The sequence below is a fragment of the Sapajus apella genome, unplaced genomic scaffold, assembly GCF_009761245.1.
Source record: "Sapajus apella isolate SASKATOON/1434 unplaced genomic scaffold, GSC_monkey_1.0 scaffold86, whole genome shotgun sequence".
NCBI classification, from domain to species: Eukaryota; Metazoa; Chordata; class Mammalia; order Primates; family Cebidae; genus Sapajus; species Sapajus apella.
This window is the reverse complement of record NW_022437026.1, coordinates 1,585,156-1,603,264: the sequence shown is the minus strand read 5'-3', so window position 1 is coordinate 1,603,264 and position 18,109 is coordinate 1,585,156. Positions and strand designations below refer to the sequence as shown.

Below are 18,109 nucleotides of genomic sequence, written 5' to 3'. Positions count from 1 at the left end.
TTTTTTTTTTTTTTTTTTTTTTTTTGATCTGAAGTCTCACTCTGTTGCCGAGGGTGGAGTGCAGTGACGCAATCTCAACTCACTGCAACCTCTCCCTCCTGGGTTCAAGGAATTTTGCCTTAGCCTCCTGAGTAGCCGGGACCACAGGCACGCGCCACCATGCTCAGCTGATTTTTATGTTTTTACTAGAGATGAGGTTCACTGTGTTGGCCAGTCTGGTTTCAAACTCCTGACCTCAAGTGATCCACCTGCCTTGGTCTCCTAGTGTTGTAACTTTTTGTTTGTAGATCTTGTCTCTTCAATAAAATTCAGTATTTTTTCAGCCAACCAGCTGACTAATCAAAAAACATACTGAGTATTACCTGTTGATATTCTTTTATTTCCTTTTTTTGTTAGCCTGTTGAATTTTAGGAATAGATCTCTTTGTTACTTCTTATTGGAATTCTAAGCTAAACCTGTAATTGGACTTTGTTATTCTATCCTCTGTGACTTTTTTTTTTTTTTTTTTGAGAGGTTCTCACTCTGTCAGGTTGGAGTGCAGCGGTGTGATCTCGGCTCACAGCCTCGACCTCCCCGGCTCAGGGGATCCTTCCACTTCAGCCTCCTGAGTAGCTGGAACCGCAGGCGCACGCCATCACGCCTTGCTAATTTTTGTATTTTTTGTAGAGTTGGGGTTTCGTTATATTGGCCAGGCTGGTCTCAAACTCTTGAGCTCAGGTGATCCACCCACCTTTGCCTCCCAAAGTGCTGGGATTACAGGCATAAGCCGCCTTGCCTGGCCACCCTCTCTGTGACTCTTAATTATAGTTTGATAGTTTATATATTTCTGTGCTGCATTATAGATAATTTCCTTAAATCTGTCTTCTAGTTCACAAAGTCTCTTTAGCTTTGTCATTGGCTCATTAACTTCTTACCTTGAGGTGTTTTTTTCTTAAACATGTATTATAGAAACTTCTGAACAGTAAACACAATAATGAAGCTACTCCACCCCTACAGTTTCTGACATCCAGGTTCAATTATCAACTTTTTAATGGCAGATTCTCATATCTGCTTCTCCATTCAGTCTGTCATGATAGCACATATCATCTTTCCTCTAGAAAACTGACACTATACTCCAAGAATGTAAGTGAAAAGGCAAATAACATCTTAGAATTATTGTGAAAATAGTTTCACTTAGTGGGTCCTCTAGATTTCATTTTGAAAACTGCTCTCCATAAGGTTGATAAGCACTTTAAGTGACAACCTTATATGGCTTCAGGGATGGATGTTTAAAAGTCATTCTCCAGTGGCTATATCCAGTTAGAAGCCCCTGTGAAACGTCTTGCAACAGCTTCCTTTTTCATTCTGGCTTTACTTCTGCTCTGTTTCCAGAAACTGGGAATTCCCTTTTCTTTTGAGTTCAGCTGTGAAGTTTTTCTGGTTATTGTTAGAGTTTATCCTATATTTCTAGGTGTATTTGTATAATGGTTAGGAGTGATGGCTGTGACTTTCTGCATCATGTCAGTCTTCATTGTTATCACAAATTCAGGATTATGTGTTTTACTATGTTTTGTCAGTATCTAGCACCATTCTATCAATATAGTAATAAACATTTTGGGAAATTATGCTATGGGGAATAAAGTAGAAATAATAGTGTTGTGTTAAGATGGGTCTCATACCTAATGTAGATGACGGGTTCATGGGTGCAATAAACCTGCACATTCTGCTCATGTACCCCAAAACTTAAAGTATAATAAAAAAAAATTGGGTCTCATACTATTTTCCTGATAGGCTGGAGAATAACAAGAATTGCTCATGTGCTTTGGAGTAAACAGAGGTATCTGAAATAAAGGGAAATCTAAATAAAACCTAGACAGAAGGTAGGATTAAATATTTAGTTATATGAGTTACATGTAGTGGAGAACAAAGAGCACAGATTATATGCACTAGATTATTATAAATATTATAAAATTTTTTACTTTTCTGGGAAGACTCCCTTGATGTTTCTATTGGGCACTTTTCATTTCTGATCTTTCATTTACAGCTTTTTTCAATCTTACAGGAATATGCCCTTTCTGGTTGGAATTTGAATAACATGCCTGTCCTGGAACAGTCTGTTCTTGCACATATTAATGTGGACATCTCTGGTATGAAAGTGCCATGGCTTTATGTGGGAATGTGTTTCTCTTCTTTTTGCTGGCACATTGAAGATCACTGGAGTTATTCCATCAACTACTTGCACTGGTATGCACAGTCTTCAGTACAGCGTGCATGAACTCTACTAAAGTCTAGTGGATTAATGATGCCAAGTTTTTGATCTTTAAGGCTTATAGACAGAAGTATATTCAAGGTTTCAATATTTTCTAGCCTTGGCCTGTTTCTTTGGGTAGTAAAATTGAACTCAGTGAAGCTATTTAGAGGTATTCTGGAGAGCATAGACTTACTTCCATTCTTGTTGGGATAATTGAAATGTCCATTATTCACATGGACCTGTGAATCAAGGTCATTTGTCAGCATCCTTTGGGACAGTGCTTACTTTTCATATAGTGTCTTTCCTGTTTGAAGGTGTTTTCACTGATCCACCTTAAAGAGTTCATGTGCTGAGTTGCTTTTCTAATTGTAGTGATAAGTTTGTATCTACCTATACATACAATATTTACTTACCTCCTATTGTGAATAACAGCACAGGTTTGTGAGATGGTTGCTAGAATTCAGGGTGTATAATCTGACCAGGGAATAAGAAAAGTTAATTATAATTTGGTGAATTTGAATCAGATACCCTATCCTCATTGGTACCATATTCTGGCTAGCTAAACAATTATTTCTTTTGCTAGGGGGGAGCCAAAGACATGGTATGGTGTGCCATCTCATGCTGCAGAACAACTGGAGGAGGTGATGAGAGAACTGGCCCCTGAGCTATTTGAATCCCAGCCTGATCTTCTGCATCAGTTAGTCACCATCATGAACCCCAATGTGCTAATGGAGCATGGTGTGCCTGTGAGTCTTTTGGTGTCTTCCTTTAATGCTTTCTTTCTTTCTTTTTTTTTTTTTTTTTTGAGACAGGATCTTGCTCTGTTGCCCAGGCTGCAGTGCAGTGGCGTGATGATTGCTCATTGCAGCCTCAACCTGCTCGGCTCAAGCAGTTCTCCTGCCTCAACCTAATTGAGTAGCTGGGACTACAGGAGCACACCACCATGCCCGGCTAATTTGTTGTATTTATAGAGATGAGGTCTTACTGTGTCACCCAGGCTGGTCTTGAACTCCTGAGCTCAAGCAGTCCCCCCACCTCACCCTCCCAAAGTGTTGGGATTACAGGTGTGAACCACTGCACCCAGCCAGTATTTTTAATTTAAAGTTACTTTAGCTTTTGATTAGATAGAATCACAACATATGTTTTGTTTTGTAACTAGAAATGAGTCATATCATCTTCTAGCCAAATTAGAATTTACCCTCTGAAGGGAACAACTTTTATCTAATTAAGAAGGGAAGTACTGAAGTATGAATCATACTTTATGTACAGCTACCTATTCACATAACCTTCTGTTTTCAGTAAATATTATATCCTACTTTGAACAAAAATCTCATATTCTTTGTTATCCCTATGTACGAAAGCAGAGGTATTTTAAGTAGTGGCTCTAATAACTAATGCTTATCCTAATTTTCTCATATAAAGATTTCTTAGCTTTTAATACATGAGATAATGAAATAAAAATATACTGCAAATACCTTTTGCACTTTTCAACCTAATTTTGAAGATGTTTCTCAAATTCAAGCTAATACCTGATAAAGTTATAAATTTAATAAAGTTTACTGTAATCATATATTCATTATAACCTTAAAGAGAAAGATTAACATTTATGTTACTTTGTTTTTAAAGAATAAATTTATACCAGAATCTGAGACTTTTCAAGAGACATACAGTATTATTGTAAAATAAAGTGAGATTCAGGAAAACGGATTTTCGGGACATCTCATTGGGGATGTCTCATGCTATGTGAGTTAATCAATTTAGTTAGTTTCCCAAAAATTACCCAAAAGTTGTAAGAAATTCTATTCTTTGCCACTATTTATGATACAAGAATAAAATAACTTCTCTTAATTGTAAAAATTGTATCAGTTTAGGAAATTTGTAGCTCATTGAGAGTAATGTTTTTTCTTTGAGCATTTCTTTTGGCTGCTAATTCTTGTTGTGAATTGTCATCTATTTATCAGTGATTATTTTAAGAAGGTAGAATTCTGGCTACTTCTGATACCATTTTCTGATATGTGTAAGTTAATGCTTTATTGTTTTCAGTTTTAGAAAATGCATCTGAAATTGACTAATAAAATCTGTCTTCCTCTTTCTTTGTTTTTACTTTTTATTATTTATTTTGTATCCCTGTTCCCAATTTGCCTTTAGGTGTACAGGACCAATCAGTGTGCTGGAGAGTTTGTTGTGACATTTCCTCGTGCCTATCACTCTGGATTTAACCAGGGCTACAACTTTGCTGAAGCTGTGAACTTCTGTACTGCTGACTGGGTCTGTTCTATAGCAAGTGGCTGTTGTACGTCTACTAACCGCCCTATAAATATAATGCAGCTTAGTCGCCATATTTGCTTAGCTGGGCTCAGGGTAGGGCTCATCAGTATTTCAGTGGAGACTGGCGTGGCTGTTGTAGTTTAGAAAGCTAGGAAGTAGAGTTCCATCACAGTTTTTTTTTTTTTTTTTTTTGAGGCAGAGTTTCTCTCTTGTCGCCCAGGCTGGAGTGCAATGGCGCGATCTTAGCTCACTTCAACCTCTGCCCCCCAGGTTCAAGCAATTCTCCTGCCTCAGCCTCCTGAGAAGCTGTTATTACAAGTGTCTGCCACCACATCCGGCTAATTTTTGTATTTATAATAGATACAGGGTTTCATCATGTTGGCCAGGCTGGTCTCGAACTCCTGACCTCAGGTGATCCACCTGCCTTGGCCTCCCAAAGTGCTGGGATTACAGGCGTGAGCCACCACCCCTGGCCAAGATTTTATAGCTCTTCTTAGCCATTTATTATTTTCCTCATTGTTTGATCTTGCTTCCTTCATTTCCATACTTTCCTTTCCCCCATTTCCTTCTTTCCTTCCTTTCCTTCTCTCCTTTGCTTTCCTTCTTTTCTTTACTTTGTCTCCCTTCTGGTCAGGTGCTCAGAGGAGAGAGATGATTTGAATTTGTAAATGGTCCATTGATTCTTTCTGAATCCTTCTTTTCTAAGGTGAGATACAGGTTGGTGCAAAAGTAATAGTGGCTTTTGCCATTGAAGATACAGGTTGGTGCAAAAGTTCAAAAGTTTTTTTATGCCCTTATGTGGTCCTTCATTCTTGCTCTGTACCACCTTTGTGAAACCTATGATTTTTTTTTTTTTTTTTTTTTTGCACCAACCTATAATTTTTCTAGCCTTTGAATATTTTTGGGACTAAGTTGACCACACTTATAGAGATAATTTCAAGTATTAATTTTACCGTATTTTCAGATACGTAGCTCTGTGGTTTTTTATAATATTCCTTCATTGTTTTTTTCTGATAGGTGACTACTAGTCTTGCCATTTTATGTTTTTTCTGTTCCTTTTTTAATTTTAAAAGAGTGTAATATTGAGATCTCTGCACTGTATACTTGTATGTAAATGATAATGCTAGGTAATTGCTATTTTGCTTTTGTATGAAGTAGATAATCAAAAAATATTTAGTGGCCGGTTAAGTTGCATGGGAGAAGATTATACAGTATATTTATGATACTCACTGACTATTTTCTTGTATTGGTGCTGTTTTTGTTGCTTCTGTTAACATTTTGGGGAAATTGTTTAATAATATTGGATCTTATGTTTTCTGTAGGCACTGTAATTTATTAAATTCCACGATTAACCATATAGAGATTGTTTTTGTTTCCTTTGCTAATGAGTAAAATGATACAATGAATAGTCTCCCGCCAATAGTCTTACTTGATAAAGTAATTTTGAACTTTTTTCTTATTAGGCTTTGGAAACAGCATAATTTAGCAAGAGCAAGACCAGGCTTAGGATTTTTGCCTTGGGCTTGAGCTCTGTTTCTAAAAATTCAGCCAACATTTATTGACTGTTTGTGATTTACATCTTAATTGGCTAGGTGTAGGGTAGAAAATGGGAGGATTTAGATAGGAGGTGGAGATAGTTTCTGCTGTTCCCATTCTTACTATTACTGATGTTTGACCTTGGGCAGCTTTTAAAATTTCACTGGGCCTAAGTTTTTTAGCTGGTATGTAAGGATACTAATAGATTCATTTAATAACCTCAGGCAAGTTAGAGGATATGTGTGGAAGCCCTTGAGACTCTTTAGAAGGGTATAATATAAATTATAAGTTACAGCAGTTTTATCTCTGGAATAAATTAATGGGACTAATTTTTATAAGTTACAGTGGGTAATCAGTTCTGTTTTATGTGGCTTCCTCACATATTACTATAATTAAGAACTGTAAATCCCAAAGTATGATTTTTTTCTTCTACTTGTTTCTCTATTGAGGCTATGTGAGAAATGTTTAAAGAGTACATATTTAAGATATGAAAGAGTTATGTGTTAATAGACAAAATTATTGTGAATCATAAGTTCAATATGTATTATGTATTATTTTATATATAGGTATACTTTTTCCTTGAGAAAGTTTTTTCTTTGAAGAGTATGGAAACACTGCATAATGCAGAGATAGCCTTATATTTTCTGTGATTCCTCTGATTGCTTTCTGCCTTTCTCAAACTATAGATGAATTCTACAGTTCTTAAAGACCCATTTTCTTATTTTTTCTCCTTTATATTACAAATCCAAACAAAACTCCTTTAGCTATCTAAGTTATTGTGCCTGAGCATAGGAAAGAAGTTGAAGTTGGAGTCTGTATCTAAGTGTAGAGCATTGCTGTTGTCATAATTTGGCCTGTAGCTTGATAATTATGGAAATTTTCAAAATTTATTTTAAAGGCTGTATCTGTTCATTTACGAAAAGTGATCATTTTGTCATTTCATTGTTAGGAAAATAAAGTATATAATTTTATAATTTTACTTCTTTGAATTACCTTTCTATCAGGCTTGTTATTTAAAATAATTTCTAGATGCTAAAATCTGAATCATCTTTTGTTTTGATTTTTGCAAAAAAATTAAAAGTCAGCCAGTATGGATTACTTATTACTTTCTTCCTCTTTCCTCTCCTTATCTTTTTCTTTTTCTTCTAATAACTTCCGTTCTTTTTGTTCTGTGGAAATTTGAGTGCTGAATACTTCTGCTTAACACTCTTTGGCTTGAACTTATTTAATTATTTATTTTTACAATATTTTTCTTTTCCTTGTAAGGGCAGGCTCATGTTAAACTTCTCTAAAAGAGTTTGCTGCCTCATTTATATACCAAAGAACTCCTTCTTCTTGAGGTACCATAAATAGAAAATTAGCAGTTTAGGCCAGAAATTTAGCATCTCAGATTATGGGAATTTTCTGTAGGAAAACCTTTGAAATTCTGGCTGGGTCATACAGGATTAATATTTACAATTAATATAATATTACCTCTTATATTTAAATGGATTTGTTGTTCTGCCTTCTTTCTAATAAAAGGGAGGATCTGGAGGGCAAATAGTGGTTCTGTTGCTGGATTTGGTTATAAGCGAGATATTTAATTTGGAAATCTCATTTTCAGTTGCCCATTGGACGTCAATGTGTAAATCATTACCGTCGCCTAAGGCGCCATTGTGTCTTTTCACACGAGGAACTTATTTTCAAGATGGCAGCAGATCCAGAATGCTTAGATGTGGGGCTGGCTGCCATGGTCTGCAAAGAATTGACTGTCATGACTGAAGAAGAAACACGATTAAGAGAGTCTGTTGTGCAGATGGTGAGTTTACTGAGCACATTTTCTATGTTTGATACCACTTATGTGATATACTAAACAAACCTATAGTTAGAATTTTCCTCTGATCTCCTAGGAGTTGAACATAAAAATCACTTATTTGGAGAAGATTTTGTATTTTTATAATTGCCATATTGGTTTCTTCAAATTAAAAGGTTTTAGGAATTTTATCATCTCTAGGTTTTTAAAACTGAAGTCCTATCAGAATTTCTTAGGTACATATTTACCTTTTAAATTTTCTACATACAGTGTTGTTTAAACAAGAAAATTTAAATTGTTTTTTCCTCTGAGCTTTGTATTGAATAAGTTACGTTTCTGGCAATTACAGACTGTCAGTTTGAAATAATCTTTTTCCCTCCCCTTTAAGTAATTTGAAGAATAGGAAGGATGGAATAACCAAGAGTTGGGATTTTGAATGCTTAGAATGAACTAAGCATCATTACATTGAACTGGGAAATATATGAGAAAATGTATATCTTCAGCATCACCTTGGGCTGTTCCCTCTAATATTTCCTACATAACTAGCTAGCTTCATTAGGTTTACACCATGCTTCCTCCTGTTTTTGTATCATGTCCCTCCTCCCTCTCTGCCTGACATTCTCTGTTTTTAAGATAGCTTTGTTGAAGCATAATTGACCTGTAATAAACTACATGTGTTTAAAGTATACAATTTGATAAGTTTTGACTGTGTATATACCCATGAAACCGCTGGTACAATCAAGATAATGACTATGTCACCCCAAAACGTTTTTTTATGCCTGTATGTGGTCCTTCCTTCTTGCTCTGTACCACCTTTATGAAAGATGGGTTCTCTCTCTGTCGCCCAGGCTGGAGTGCAGTGGCACAATCATAGCTCACTGCAGCCTCAAACTCCTGGTCTCAATCTATCTTCTCACCTCAGCCTCTGGAGTAGTTGGGGCTGCAGGTGCGTGTTACCATGTCCGTCTAATTTTTTTAATTTTTTGTAGAGATGGAACCTTGCTTTGTTACCTAGGCTGGTCTCAAACTCCTGGCTTCCAGTGGTCCTTCTGCCTTGGCCTCCCAAAGCGTAGGGATTACAGCCATGAGCCACCATGCCTAGCCACCCTGTGCCACCTTCTTCTCTTGCCCTGAATCCCCAGGAAACCACTATTCTTTCTTTGCTTATTTTTTGGAGAATTTTATTCAGATCGAATGATGCAGCTTATACTTTTGCGGTCTAATTTCTTTCAGTCAGCATAATTTGAGACTCATCCATATTGTTGCATGTACTAATACTTTTTTTTTTTTTTTTTTTTTGAGACGGAGTCTTATTCTGTCACCCAGGCTGGAATGCAGTGGCACAAACTCGGCTCATTGCAACCTCTGCCTCCTGGGTTCAAGCGATTCTCCTGCCTCAGCCTCCCAAGTAGCTGGAATTACAGGAATGTGCTACTATGCCCAGCTGATTTTTGTATTTTTAGAAGAGACGGGGTTTTACCACATTGGCTTGTCTTGTCTTGAACTCCTGACCTGAAGTGATCCACCTGCCTCGGCCTCCCAAAGTGCTGGGATTACAGGCGTGAGCCACTGCACCCAGCCTGCATGTACTAATACTTTATTCCTTTTTATTGCTCACTAGTTTTCCTTTGAATAGATATACTACAATTTGTTTATCCTTTCACTTGTGGATGGACATTTGGATTGTTTACATTTTTTGGCTGTTAGAAATTAAATTTCTCTGGACATTTGTGTACAGCTTTTTGCATGAACATATGCTTTCATTTATCTTGAGTAAATACTAGGAGTGGAATGGTTGGATCATATAATATTTATATGTTTAATATTTTCTAAAAAACTATGAAACTGTATTCCAAAATGGTTGTACCATTTAACATTTGCACCAGTAGTGTATAAGAGAGTTCCAGTTGCCTTACATCCTCACCCACGCTTGGTATAGTTAGTCTTTTCAACTTTAGACATTCTAATAAGGTTATAGTGGTATTTTATTATTTAATATTCCCACTTTATACTTGTATTCTTTTTTTGTTTGTTTTGTTTGTTTTTGAGATGGAGTCTTACTCTGTTGCTCAGACTAGAGCGCAATGGCATGATCTTGGCTCATTGCAACCTCTACCTCCCAGGTTCAAGCGATTCCCCTGCCTCAGCCTCCCAAGTAGTTGGGATTACAGGCATGTGCCACGTTGCCTGGCTAATTTTGTATTTTTAGTAGAGATGGGGTTTCACCATGTTGGCCAGGATGGTCTCAAGCTCTTGACCTCAAGTGATCCTCCTGCCTTGGCCTTCCACAGTGTTGGGATTACAGGCATGAGCCACTGTGCCTGGCCTATACTTGTATTCTTAAAAGTCTTATATTGATTATATGTTTATTTAAAATGGAATTCCTTTTCTCATTGCTTAGAGTCTTTCTTTGGAATTTTGAAATTTTAAGTACATTGGTGGAGACTCATGAAATATGGTTTTGTGATAAGTCCTCATTATTTCAGATTTAATCTGAATGAGGTATTATTTTCCTTGCCCTTCGATAATTTGAATGCCACATTTCCTGATCCTCTACCATGTTTTTTTGTGATGCCTTGATCAAATAACTTACCTTCTGTCTGTGCCCTTGTTCAGTTACTTATCCTTGCCCTCTCTTTGTGCTATGGACTTGTCTTTTCTATTTTAAGAAAAGTTCTCATTTTATCTTTTACTGAAAATCTTCAATGGTTTTCCCATGATCAGCACTCTGATGCCCTCTTTCTCCCTTCATCATCGTTGTCATTCTGTTTCCATCATACTTTTGAAAGTCTCAGAGTTCACCAGTGACACATTTTATTGCCAAATTCATTGGTTTCTTTCCGTGTCTTCCATCCCCATGACCTCCTTACTGCATTGTATGTTGCTGCTTTGGTTTCTTTCCCTAACATTTGCTTTACTGTTTTTTCAGTCTCTTTGATTATATTTGCACATCATTTCCAGTTCATTCTCCTTACCTCCCCAACAATGTGTGCAGAGTTCAGCTTTTCACTGTTTATTGTTGTTATTTTGTTCTATTTATCTAGGAATTCTCATCTATTCTTAGAGTCTTAAGTCTTTCAGCTTTTACCTTGTGGTTTCAGTTCTACTTAAAGTTTCCTCCTATTATATGAATACGCAGGAATTATTGTCTCTTTGAAAGAGGCTGTATCCAGTCACTCATTTGTAATCTGTGTTTCTAACATGTGTATTGCACACTTCTATTTAGATTTTTATCATTTCAGTTTCAGCATCTGAAATAGAAAATCTCTTTCCTTTCCACCTTTCACAAACCACTTTTCTTTCCTAATTGCCTCATCTAAGTTAGCACAGTTTTTACAGACCATCATGTAAAAACTTAGTGTGATCTTGACTTATCTGTTTCCTTTTTTTGTCGGGGGCCGGAGTCTCCCTCTGCCGCCCAGGCTGGAGTGCAGTGGCGTGATCTTAGCTCACTGCAACCTCTGCCTCCTGAGTTCAAGCAATTCTCCCGCCTTAGCTTCCTGAGTAGCTGGGATTACAGGCATACACCACCTTGCCCAGCTAATTTTTGTATTTTTAGTAGAGACAGGGTTTCACCATGTTGGCCAGGCTAGTCTTGAACTTCTGGCCTCAAGTGATCTGCCCGCCTCGGCCTCCCAAAGTGCTGGGATTATAGGTGTGAGCTATCACACCTGTCCTCATTTCCTTCATAGTTACCTGTTACTTAGTTTTTTTATACTATTTATTTACTTATTTGAGACAGTCTCACTCTGTCACCCAACCTGGAGTGCAGTGACACGATCGTAGCCTCATTTCCTTCATAGTTATCCGTTACCTATTTTTTTGTTTTACTTATTTATTTGTTTATTTATTTATTTGAGACAGAGTCTCACTCTGTTGCCCAAGTTGCAGTGCAGTGGCGTGATCGTGGCTCACTGCAGTCTCTCTCAGGTTCAAGCAATTCTGCGTCAACCTCCTGATTAGTTAGGGTTACAAGCGTGTGCCACCACACTTGGCTAATTTTTGTGTTTTTAGTAGAGACAAGGTTTAATCATGTTGACCAGGCTGATCTTGAACTCCTGACCTCAGGTGATCCACCTACCTCAGCCTCCTAGAGTGGTGGGATTACAGGTGTGAGCCACCACACCAGGCCTGTTACCGAGTTTTAAGTTTTTCTTTGGCACCGTCTCTCATCACTCTCCCTTGTCCCCTTTTTTCCTTACTGCTACACCATCCCGTTCTATTCCTTAATTTTCTCACCTGGCTTATTTCAAATAGCCTTTTTTGGTTTTTGCTTTTTTGGGATTGAGTTTTGCTCTGCTACCTAGGCTGGAGTGTAGTGGCGCAGTCTTAGCTTACTACAACCTCTGCTTCCTGGATTCGAGTGATTCTCCTGCCTTAGCCTCCCAAGTAGCTGGGACTACAGGTGCGTGCTGCTACTCCCAGCTAATTTTTTGTGTTTTTAGTAGATACAGGGTTTCACTCTGTTGGCTGAGATCACTGCAAGCTTGTCTCGAACTCCTGGCCTTAAGTGATTCATCCACCTTGGCCTCCCAAAGTGCTGGGATTATAGGTGTGAGCTACCACACTTAGCCTCAACCTTTTAATTTGTATTTCTGGCTTTTTTCTTCTCTCCATTCCCTGCTTATTTATGATTTTCTAAAGTATATTCTCAGGAATATAAGCTTTGTAATATTTTAGAAGGTATTATAAGAAAAAATCATTTTGTGTCTAGAAAAGTTTAGAAAATGGCAGGCTAAGATAAATGGATGTATTTAAAATATTGATGTTAGTTTCATTTAAGACTAGAAAAGTAAAAGAATGATGAATTCTACTTTGGGTACAAAAAATAAGGGGACCCAAAATAATGTGAAATATATACTTTTCCAGTTTTCAGGATTTTAAAATTACTTGAAAGGTATAGGAAAATTAATGGTAAAAATTAATAAAAAACATATAGGCCAAGAAAAAGAAAGATAAATGGGATCTTTACTGCAAAACTTCTGATTCTTTAATATGCTTGTCCTCATTGTTAATCTGTAAAGTGGGAGGGATATAATCCATAGCAGTTTCAAAAAAAAAAAATTTTCCCCTAATTTTTTTTTTTTTTTTTGGTAGAGACTGCCTTCCAGGCTGGTCTTGAACTTGTTGGCCCAAGCAGTCCTCCCACCTCAGTTTCCCAAAGTGCTCAGATTACAGGTGTGAGCCATTACACCTGGAACAAAGAAATTTATTTTTTCCAGAGTATCTTTTAGGATCTGTGATCCTTGGAGTACACTTTGGGAAATTGTGTAAAATTTCTTGAAGCAGCCAGAACTTTCTCAGGGACCACATTAGCATTTCCCTTCAGAACAGCATTGCTAGTTGTTCTGAAGCTGAGTAAATTCTTGTAAACTAAGAAATACGTGCAATGCATTTTGATACTATTTTTACGTTGAAATAATTTTTAAAGAAAATATTAAATGTCAGTATGAGAAAATGGAAAGATATGAGAATATGGCCAGCAGACATCTAGATTAAACTGATATGAAAAACAATGTATGATGAAAGAATTGTGTCTGCCAGTGAATAAATTATGAGGTTCCTACCTTGTTTAAATGAAGAGAGTTTGCTCTTATTACAGAATTGGGTTTACAAGTAACTTGCTCAATCAAGTAAGCAGAAACTAAAGTTATATAATAAATGGAGGTGATGGGTAAAATGGGTAAAATGTACTTCATATGCTCTTACCTTCTTTTTTTTTGAGACAGAGTTTTGCTCTGTCACTCAGGCTGGAATGCGGTGGCATGATCTCAGCTCACTGCAACCTTTGCCTCCCGGGCTCAAGCCATTCTCCTGCCTCAGCCCCCTGAGTAGCTGGGACTATAGATGGGCACCACCACACCTGGCTAATTTTTGTATTTTTAGTAGAGACAGGGTTTTGCCACGTTGGCCAGGCTAATCTCAAACTCCTGATCTCAGGTGGCCTGCCCACCTTGGTTTTCCAAAGTGTTAGGATTACAGGCGTGAGCCACCACACTTGGCCTGCTCTTACATTCTTAAACTGTCATACTGAATTTGTCTTAACTTTCTTTTTGATGTCATGCTGATGTTATATTTTGATTTGTACAATTTACTTTATAGTTCATTGTCCTTACATATGTTTGTGTATGTCAGTGTACACTTTCAGATCATAGATTACTAATTTACTTTGCTCAAGGATGTAATTGGGAGGAACTTTTGGAGTGCAGCCAGCCACCCCAAAAATGCCTTCTAATTACAATTTTCTTCCCTCTTCTCAAAAAACCATCCTGACTTTTGTGGTAATCACGTTTCTTTTTTTTAGAGACAAGATCTTGCAGTGTCACCTGGGCTTGGAGTGTAGCGATACTGTCGTAGCTCACTGCAGCCTGGCCTCAAGTCTTTCCTCTTTAGCCTCCTGAGTAACTGGGACTACAGGCATGAACCACCATGCCTGGCTAATGTTTAAAACTTTTTTTGTAGGGATGGAGTCTCACTTTGTTGCCCTGGCTGGTCTCAAATCTCTGGCTTTAAGCAATCCTTCCACCTCGGCCTCCTGAAATACTGGGATTATAGCCATGAGCCACGGCACCCAGCCCACATTTCATTATAGTTTTTGTCACTCAAATGTTCATCCGTAGATACCAAACTTTAATCTTGCCCATTAAATACAATTTAGTAATGATTACTTTTAGGAAATGTTTTGATTTTGTGCCATTGTACCTTTCATGTTTATACCTTAAGTCAGATATTTGTCTGTAGAAAAAAATGTAGTAACTTAAGTTTTTTTTATGCTTTGAAGACTAGAAAGACTTGATCTAGTGAAATAAATTATATTTCAGGGTGTCCTGATGTCAGAAGAAGAAGTGTTTGAACTTGTTCCTGATGATGAGCGACAGTGTTCAGCATGCAGAACCACATGTTTTCTCTCTGCTCTCACATGTTCCTGTAATCCTGAGCGGCTTGTATGTCTCTACCATCCAACTGATCTGTGCCCCTGCCCCATGCAGAAGAAATGTCTTAGGTATCCAAAAGTATCTTGTAAAACTTCCGTTACCTTTTTTTTTTTTTTTTTATACCAAGTCTTAATGTTGTTTTTACTTATTCCCTTCCTCTTCTCTGGACTTCCCAACTTCTCTGTCTACTTCTAGGCTTGAAGACCAGTCCTTTAAAGTTGGCCCTAAACTTGGCAACTGAAATTAGTTTATCAGTTGATTTCACATGTTCCTTGTCTCCCTGCATTAAAAGCTGTGGGCTGCTTTGATTTTCTCTTTATGTGAACTAAGATCCCATTCCCTTGGCTATTGTATTTTCCTTAAGCTGATTATACTTAAAACTTTATTTTCAAGTTATTGTTGGTTTTTGAGGTTTTTATTCTGTGTGTTTGTTTTTTTTTTTTGTTTTTGTTTTTTGTAGATATCGCTACCCATTAGAAGACCTCCCTTCTCTGCTGTATGGTGTAAAAGTCAGGGCACAGTCCTATGACACTTGGGTCAGTCGCGTTACAGAAGCATTGTCTGCTAACTTCAACCACAAAAAAGGTTAAATTTTCTTCTTTTGCATGCATATACTGAAATGGTTGTCACTTTAAATGAGGCCTTGTTTAGTTTTATGTTTTTTCCCTCCATAAAAGAAAAATCCTAGGCTTCCTTTGAGATTTGAGACTAACGGGGTCCGTAAAAGAAAAATCCTAGGCTTCCTTTGAGATTTGAGACTAACGGGGTTGTTGAATATAGACTTAATTTTCTATTTGAGAATCTTCTTTTAAATAAAAAAGCTGACATTAAAATGGGACAGACATCTAACTTGCAGTAAATTTATAATATATGGTGGGAACCCACTATTATCAGTGAGACTAATAACGAAGACTTCTTTGGAAAGAGAAATTTATTTTCTTTTTTAGACAGTTTCTGAGAGAAACTGTTTATAGGGACTATAAATGGGCACTTGGTCGTTAGCTTTTATTGTGTTGGTGAGATTTTTCACAGTGGTTTGTTTTTACTAATTATCATGTTTCTAGTAGGTTGGTGACTCACTTGAGCGAGATTGCTAAAGATTTTAGAATGGCTTTTTGTGTTTATGGTCATAGTATATGGCTTTTTATTTATTTTTACAGATTTGATTGAATTGCGAGTAATGCTGGAAGATGCTGAGGATAGGAAATACCCAGAGAATGATCTCTTTCGAAAACTCAGGGATGCTGTGAAAGAAGCTGAGACCTGTGCTTCTGTGGCTCAGCTGCTTCTGAGCAAAAAGCAGAAACACAGGTAAACCTAAGAAGAGTTTAATTATCCAGTGTTTTCTTGTTTCTTTCAGAGTAAAAGCCAAAGTTTTATTTGGCCTGTGAAGCCTAACATTATCTTTGACCTCTTATGGCCATGTCTCTTGAATCCCCGGTAATGCTCCAGTTTTATCTCCTACTATTCTCCCTTCTTTCTTGCTCCAGCCTGCAGTGTTCTTTCTCGCTGTTCTTCATACATAGCAGGCCCATTTTTGCTCAGGACTGCACCCTCTCTCTTTACTCTGCTTGTTATCTTCCCTTCATATCCGGGTGGCTTGTTTGTTCCCTTACCTCTTTGAAGCCTTCGTTTTCAAATGTCACTTTGTTGGAGGGGGCTTTTCTGACAAGCCTTTATAAACTTTCAGTCCTCTTACCCTTCTTTCATGCTTTGTTTTTCTCCTAGCTTTATCACCTTCTGATATACTAATCTACTTATTTTATTTATTATCTGTCTTCTCTTTTCATCCTTTTCTAACCCCACTAGAATGTACACAATATTAGAGTATCAGGGAATTTTTTTTTCATTGCCATATTTCTTTTTCTTAGAACAATGCCTGACACATAGTTGTGCAATAAATATTTATAAATAAATAAATTGAAACTATAGGCTGAAGGCAGGTGGCAGCAAAGGGTAACCTTGATGGATGCTGAGGAGGTTGTTAAGGAGCATAGAAGTATTCACCCTTGATATAATGTAATTCATAAGTATTAAATTTTCTGTTTAAATTTGTTGTAGTGATTCCAACACAGTTTTTTTTGTCTGAATGGCTTGTCTATAGCAGTTTACATTGGGTTTTTAAATTACTTTGTAGATTTTTAATCTACCATTTTGTTAGAGAACTTTTCTTAGAGACATTGATCAGCGGCCCTTGTCACTGGGTCAGTGTCCCCACTTGGAAAACCTAGTAAAATTTTAAGATCCCTATTAGAAAAATCATACACACACAAAATTTTGAAACACTTTCAGAGGGTTCATTGTTAACTAAGGCAGGTTAAAGGCTCTTGTTTCACATTTTCACCTTGAGATACAGGATTCAGTTTTATCAGTGAACTTAATATTCCAACTATGAGGAATTTATGTCATGCTTGAAATGTTTAATACTTGTAGATCGAAGGAACTGTAACTTGGAGAGTTGAATCTTTGGGTCATTAACTGAAGAACTTAAAAACTGTTTTGAAGTGGTCACCATTGTGGTATAATCCCTCAAACACTAGGATTCTAGGATTGCTTGGGTTTGAATTCTGAAGAGACTAGGAGCCCTTTTGATATCAGAATGACTAAATTTTTCTTACTTATATCTCAATATTGTTTCACATCAGACAGAGCCCAGATAGTGGGAGGACTCGGACCAAACTGACAGTGGAAGAATTGAAGGCCTTTGTCCAACAACTTTTTAGTCTTCCGTGTGTCATCAGCCAAGCTCGGCAAGTGAAGGTGGAGTATTATGTGCTTTTTTTGGGTAATGTCCTTTGTGACATGGGCTACTGTTCTGGGTTTCACAGAATGGTATGTCTAAACTAGTTTTTTGCTTTGATTTTTTTTTTCTCACATGTATGCTGCTATTTGAGGTTTTTCAGTAGTCAGTTTTTTGGTTTTGTTCTTAGCCATATTCCCCATTTAAAATTCTGGAAGTAAGGCTGGTATAAAATTACTTTTTTCTATATTAATTTTAGTGTAGAACCCCCATTTAACATGGATGTAATTGAAATGCAAAAAATTAGTTAAAATAATCTGCATGTATCAGTGTTAATATGTGAGCTTTTAAAAATGCAGAGCTCTGAAATTACGAGCACCCTGATGGCTTAATGAATATGTAAAATCTTAAAAGTATGTATCAAATATATTAATCTGCATAGTTAATGATCTTTTGATAGTTTGGGGTGTTTTTGTGTTTTGGGGGTGGGTAGGAAGTCTAAAATAGTTTTCTTTCTTTCTTTTTTTTTTGGAGATGGGAGTCTTACTCTGTCACCCAGGCTGAAGTGCAATGGCACAGTCTCGGCTCATTGCAACCCCTGCCTCCTG

At 37.1% G+C, this 18,109-nt stretch overlaps 1 protein-coding gene across 1 annotated transcript in view; it reads left to right on the top strand.

Annotated features, from left to right (window-relative positions):
* Positions 1–18,109, top strand: part of KDM5A (lysine demethylase 5A) — a 95,929-nt gene that overhangs the window by 44,410 nt on the left and 33,410 nt on the right. Inside the window, exons 11-18 of the mRNA XM_032254393.1 lie at positions 2,042–2,223; positions 2,814–2,976; positions 4,379–4,498; positions 7,638–7,832; positions 14,648–14,829; positions 15,222–15,346; positions 15,922–16,072; positions 17,407–17,521. Coding sequence (XP_032110284.1) covers positions 2,042–2,223; positions 2,814–2,976; positions 4,379–4,498; positions 7,638–7,832; positions 14,648–14,829; positions 15,222–15,346; positions 15,922–16,072; positions 17,407–17,521 — 1,233 coding nt within the window. The remainder of the gene's footprint in view (positions 1–2,041; positions 2,224–2,813; positions 2,977–4,378; positions 4,499–7,637; positions 7,833–14,647; positions 14,830–15,221; positions 15,347–15,921; positions 16,073–17,406; positions 17,522–18,109) is intronic.